The following is a 6434-nucleotide window of genomic DNA, read 5'->3' as shown; positions in this document are numbered from 1 at the left end:
TCATTGGAAATTACATTTAATTACATTTAAAAACAGCATTAACAAAGGTAAGTGACAGACTTGGGAAAATATTTGTACTATACACAAAAAAGAATTAATGTCTTTAATCTGTCAAAAAACTCTTGATTAATCAATAAGAAAAAGAATTCCTCAGTAGATAGCTCTGTACAATATGAGAATTTCTCAAGTACAAGGACTTCGGGTGTGTGCCCTTGGGCCCAGTGGGGGGAGCATGGAACTCTGTTGGCAAGATCACGGGCTTTGAGTTGAGCTCAGAGGACCTGAGGTGTTGTTGCCAAGCCCTGCTCCCCTGCAGCCCATCTCCTCACTGTAGAGAGATTCCTGAGACAGACCTGCTGGCTTTCGCTTCTGGAGGGGCTCCCCGTTGCCTGCCGGATGAACCCAGTTCCCTGACGTTAGCATTCAGGACCCCTCGGCAAAGTTGACCTCTGCTGTGCTTTTCCCACCTGTCCTTTGGGCAACCCCTCAACATCCCGTGGATCCCGACCAACTTCTCCACCTCTGTGATTCCCAAGCCTCCCCCAGGAGTGCTGGTGGGACCCCTTGCTGGGTGGCGTCCCATGACATCGGGACAGCTGATAAACCTTGTCCCTCTGTGACCTTGAGATTATTTCCCTGCTTGGCACGTAGTACATTTTCGTTGACATCAGAACCGAGTTTTCACCCTGGAACCAGACTTTTCAAGATTATCTGTTGGGTTGTCGGAAAAGTCATGATGCATTTTTGCAACGAAAAACATAGAAAAAATACGTCATGACTTTTCCGACAACCCAATAGTTTCACTTCCTCATTTGACAGTAAAACGACTCAGGCCCACAGAGGCCCCGGGAACTGGCCGAGGTCCTGAAGCTTGAGGCCAGCAGGAGGGACGGAACCAGGCTGTGCAGTCAGTCTGTTCTCCGATCCACCTCTTCGCTGGATTGGTACCTTACCAAAGCTCTGTCAATGACGGTGGCTGTCTCTACCTGTGAGTACCTTCAAGCGCTTGCTGTCGCCAGAATTTCAGCTGGCCACACTAGAGTCTCTTTGTCCTCAGAGCTGTTTCTCAAGGGCTGTGGGACGAGGTCAGCAAGTCGCTCAACCATCTGCTTCTTGGAATTGTAGCTCAAAGTGAAGGATATCAACAAAGTTATTTCTAAAATCTCTTCCAGGAAAGCATTCTGTATGGTTTTCTCTTCAAACGTTTTCTGTTTTGTTTGTTTGTTTGTTTGTTTGTTTTTGGGGAGGGGGGTAGGATTTAATATATGTCCATTGTGGCCATTAGGAGGAAACACCCACTCTACACCACACACACACACACACACACACACACACACACACACACACGGAACAATAAAATAATATTACCCTCACGATCCCACCACCAGAGAGAACCATTGCTAACATGTTAGCTTCCTGTTTTCCAGGAGTCTATGAATGTATCCACTACATAATTGAAGTCAGACTATATAAGAAATTCTTCCTCATGCTTTTGCAGCCTGGTGTTGGATTTTAAGCTTTTACAGCATGCCTTTCACAAGGCCTTTCTGTCTAGCATCACGCTCCGTAAGTGCAGTGATGGAACTCATGAAAGGAATCTGCTATCAGCTAATACGTGGTTAAAGGGGCGGTGATCACGGATGACTGTTTTCCAGACACAAGAAGGAAAGTTAGTGAGGGCTCAGGGGATGAGGAAGCTGCGGTGGCTGAGCCACTTCCTTTTCCATGTTCTCAGATAATGAAGTTTAAGGTAAATAGGCTCTTGGAAATCTGTACTAACAATTAACTTGACTAACTTGGGGGCTGATTGCTAGTGCTCTAAGCTGCTTTGATTTCTTCATTTGTCACTGCAGGGGTATGTCTCACCGGTCCCCAGCCTCCCGAGCAAGACATCCAGGGACATTCTTGCCACCACCCCGCATCCCTGGCGCTGGCATCCTACACGTCCTTTCCCTGACTCAGTCACTGCATCCTGTGGCTGTGTCCTAAATACTCCCCTAATATGTGCCCGTCCCTCCAGCCTAGCGATGGTAGTGGTAAAGCAGCTCAGAATCACCGACTGATTTCTGGGTGCTGCAGCGCTGTGCAGGAGGACCTAGTTTTTGGTGTGCGGTAAAGTAGCTAACCATAAAATTTGCTCTTATTGACATTTAGTGAAACCGGAGGCCAGACGAATCCGGGGCTCGTCCTGCCTACACCACTCATCCAATAGACTGAACAGGAGTTGGGCCATAGAATAAGCGTTTATTATCAGAGCACCCGTGGTCTGAGTCAAAGACAGCGGGGTAAAGCCTCCAAAAACTGCCTTCCATTCTCAGACCGGCTGGGGGTTTTTCAGGGAAAACCTGGACGTTCCTCTAAAGGCTGCGGAGGGTTTGGGGGGTCTGCCTGGAGCCTTCCCTCTGGCCGCGTGATTCTCTGGCGGCGTCAGCAACCCAGGAACCATTATGGGAGTAGCCTGGTAGACCTCTGAGATGGTGACAACAAGCCTAAGGGTATTAATCATAAGTTTCAGGTGATTTTCTAAAACGGGGAACTGGGTGAGACAGGGGACGTCCGAGCTCAAGCCACAGGGGGTTGATCTACTGTCAAGCTATAGGGAGGTCAAGGAAAGGTGAGGTGGGGAATGCGGGGAGGCCTCTGCTGTGGGGGTGCCAAGCAGGCCCTGCTTCATGAGTACGTTCACAGTGTTGTGCAGCTGTCACCGCTGTCGAGTTCAAGAGCATTGTCATCACCCCAAGAGGAAACTACCCATTAAGCGGTTACTGTCCATCCCTCTTCTCTTCCCCTCCCCAAGCCCCCGGCAACCCCTAATCTGTCATCACTGTATAGATTTGCTTATTCTGGACATTGCACATAATGGAAACGTACAGTATTTGGCCTTTTCTGACTGGCTTCTGTCACTTAGCATAATATTTTCGAAGTCCGTCTATGCTGTGGTGTGTGGCAGTGCTCACTCCTTTCTGTGGCTAAATGATATTCCGTCGAATGGATAGGCGAACCGCATGTTACTCGTCCCTTCATCAGTTGATGGACACGTGGGCTTTTCCCTTCTGCGGTTGGTGTGAATAGTGTGGCTGTGAACCTTCAGGGGTGGGGTTTTGTTTCAATACCTGTTTTCAGTTCCTCTGCATATGTACCTAGGAGTGAGATGGCTGGGTTGTAGGGTAGTTCTGTGTTTAACTTATTGAGGAGCTGCAGGCTATTTTTATGCTCATATTACAGATGGGGAAACTGAAGCTTAGAGAGGGGGAGGCCTGCGCCCCCATAGTGTGGAGTGGAGCCACAGCCCAGGGCCTAGCATGTTCTGTGGCTTCCTGCAGCCACAGCCTTGTGTCGCGTCCTCGGCCTTCCTCCCTTGGTTGTGGCATCCAGGTTTATCTTTCTAAAATACCCATCTGACCACGGTACTTCCTGAATTAAACCCGTGCAGTGATCTCCCCAAGCCCTCGGGATGTTACCACACATTCCTAACCTGCTCTTGAAGGCCCTTTGGGACCTGGGCTGTGTCTCTTGCCACCTACAGTTCCTGCTCAGGCCATGCCTCTGCCTGGCTGGCCCTCTTCTGGCCTGGCGTGCTCTCCTCTGCCAATGGACCACCTCCTGGGAAGCCTTCTGTGTACCCTGAGCTAGGTTAGGGGCTGTCTCTCTTCTTACCCCCAGCCCTCCAGGCTCCTCCAGCCTCACCCTGTCACAACGTGTTGCCCGGCCGGCTTGCCTGTCCGTTCCCCTGTGGGCTTGTGAGCTCCTTGGAGCAGGGCCTGGGTCTGTTTCCTTTTGTCCGTCTAGCTCCCAGCACTGCACTCATCGAATCAGTGAATTAGCTGGGTGTCAGGAACGTATCCCCTTGTGTCCAAACACTGAGTCAGCCCTGGCAGCCCATTGTGACGTATCCACTTAAATAGAGAATTTTAGGCAAACAGAATTCTAGCAAAGCTTGGTTTGCACATATGAAATGGATGTAAGAATTCCAAGTTTAAAGTGTTGTTTGAACAACAAAAAAGGGAGTAAGGCCTGCTGTGTGATAAGAGTTCAATCATGATATTGATGGTTAAGAGTAGTTTTGAAGGGATAATGAAGACTTTTGGCCAGAGACTCAGGGATTACAATATTGTCATGCTGGCCACTCGCTCTAGAAGGGTGAGCTGCATACTCAGAGTGGGAATTTGAATGTTCACGGTGGCACAAGCCCCTGGTGGCCCATTGTAGGAGCCTGACCCCTGGAGAGGCAGCTGTGGTGTGAAGGCTACTAGCCCAGACTGCTGGGTGTGAGTCCTGGGGCCACAACTGACTAGCTCTGTGACCTTAGGTCATTTATTTAACCTCTACTTTGGCATTATACTTTGTAAAATATAGACTAAAACAGTGCCCACTTCGAAATAGTGTTGTGGGAAATAAACGGATTAATGCGCGTGCAGCACTTAGAGCCATCTCTGCTGCTTAGTGTCTGCTCAATACATGTTAGCGGCCAAACGGGTGGTGGTGGTGATGCTGGTCACGGTGGTGAGGGTGGTGCTGGCATTGGTGATGGCGATGGTGGTGGTGGCGAGGATGCTGTTTATGCTGCTGCTGGTGGTGATAGTGATGGTGATGATGGTCATGTGATGGTGAGGATGATGGTATAGTGATGGTGATGGCGGTGGTGGTGGTGATCATGGTGATGAAGATGGTGATGATGGTGGTTGTGGTGGTGGTGGTGGTGGTGGTGGTGGTGGTGGTAGTGGTGGTGGTGGTGATCATGGTNCTGTTGGGCCGCTGGATGGTTTCCAGCAGCCAAGCCAGTCAGACATGCGGCTGGGCAGATCCTGGGTGGGGAAGGCTGGCCGGGAGGCCGGAGACCAGTTCGGGGCCATCCTGGAGACCACAGCGCAGTCAGGGACCCTGGACTGGCGGGGGCTGGATTATCCAAATGATAGAGGAAGAAGGAGTCATTGTTTGCTTTTCTTGGTGACACCAGTGGTTACAGTCTCCCCAACCTGACTGTGGTTCTGTGCTTGGATAGTTCTCCTTCTAAGTTTCTCTGTAGGAAAGATTTCACTGCATTTCAGAGTCCCATTTACTTTGAAACTGTCACCAAGCAACAGCTTGGCAAGTGTGAGTCAAAACCCTCCTGGGGCCTTTGGAATCAGACCTGATACATCCTCAGAACCTGTGTGAGCCCGTAATGCCCGCCTGTGTCCTCCCGGAGACATTTTCTGCCATGTGCGTGCGATTTTGAGTGTGCGTGTGTGCACACACACGTCTACCTTCTCTGCCTGGAGACCGAACGTGCACAAGCCGAGCTGGGTCCTCATTTTTGGGAGTTGGGCTTGTCAGCCAGTCTGCCCTCATTGCTGTCCCCGTCCTAGGTGTCCGGGCACAGCACGTCCCAGACGGCTCAGGTGCATCTGCTGGTGAACAACACACAGACGCCGGTGGCAGCCAACCTCTCATATCTGCTCTTGCTGGACAACATCACGGGCCTCTCCGTCAGGGACTCGACTGGAAACAGGACGTCGGCAGGATTCCAGGCTTTCAGGAAGAAGTTTCTGCAAGGTGATCACAGCGTGCTAAGCCAGAGCTGGGGAGTGGTGCACGCACTCACAGAGCACATGGTGGGCGGCAGGTGTGTTCTTACCCACGGTACCTGTGTTGGCGCAGGTCGTCGTCACAATGGATTTACGACCAGGGCACCAGAGCAGGGGACAGCTGCATTTGTTACTTAAGTCAGAGGGAAGTAGGAGTTGGGGAAAGAGTTTGTTAAAAATTAGATGGATTCAATTTTTGTTATGCAACATTTCCAACATGAACAAAGATAGAGTTAAAGATAGTGTATCTATCACCCAGGTGGCCAAAATTGCCATCACTCAGTAAAATGCAGAGCTCGCTTTGGGGTGTGCTGGATAGAGGTGGTAGTGGTGTGACATCAGCCCCAGAAGCCTGCTGGTGACATGTTCAGGCGTGGTCACTAGAGTACCTCCGCTCCTGACTGGCTGTCTTTCCAAGTGTGCCGCCATCACTGGTTGGCTTTCACAGGCGTGTTTCCTGAGGCGAGTTGTCACTGGTTAATTAAGCGGATTTAAACCAATTCTGGATGTATCGATAGTTGTGACCCTGACTTCAGAATTGTCAGTTTGCCTAGGAGGGTGCGAGTTCTTTCATTCTGGGTATCTCCTCTACAGATGAAGGTGCTGGGGAAGTGTGCGCAAGGCCGTAGGGCTGGCATCAAGGCTGAGATTCAAACTCAGCCAGCCCCCCGCCATCACGCTGCAGTGCCTCTCACATGCCTACAACTCTTATCGACCTCTCCACTTTCATGCGCATGGCCCACAGTGCCCATCGATCATGCCACTTGTTCCCTCTGAATCCTTTTTTTTTTTAAAGATTTTTATTGGGGAATTGGGGGGATGGGAACAGTGCTGGGGAATTGGGGGAAGGGGAACAGACAAGTTGCT

At 50.5% G+C, this 6434-nt stretch overlaps 1 protein-coding gene across 1 annotated transcript in view; it reads left to right on the top strand.

The window, feature by feature from the left end:
* Nucleotides 1-6434, top strand: part of EVC2 (EvC ciliary complex subunit 2) — a 105537-nt gene that overhangs the window by 12578 nt on the left and 86525 nt on the right. Inside the window, exon 3 of the mRNA XM_019661149.1 lies at nucleotides 5349-5535. Coding sequence (XP_019516694.1) covers nucleotides 5349-5535 — 187 coding nt within the window. The remainder of the gene's footprint in view (nucleotides 1-5348; nucleotides 5536-6434) is intronic.

The sequence above is a fragment of the Hipposideros armiger genome, unplaced genomic scaffold, assembly GCF_001890085.2.
Source record: "Hipposideros armiger isolate ML-2016 unplaced genomic scaffold, ASM189008v1 scaffold_337, whole genome shotgun sequence".
NCBI classification, from domain to species: Eukaryota; Metazoa; Chordata; class Mammalia; order Chiroptera; family Hipposideridae; genus Hipposideros; species Hipposideros armiger.
This window is presented reverse-complemented; position numbering and strand designations above follow the sequence as displayed.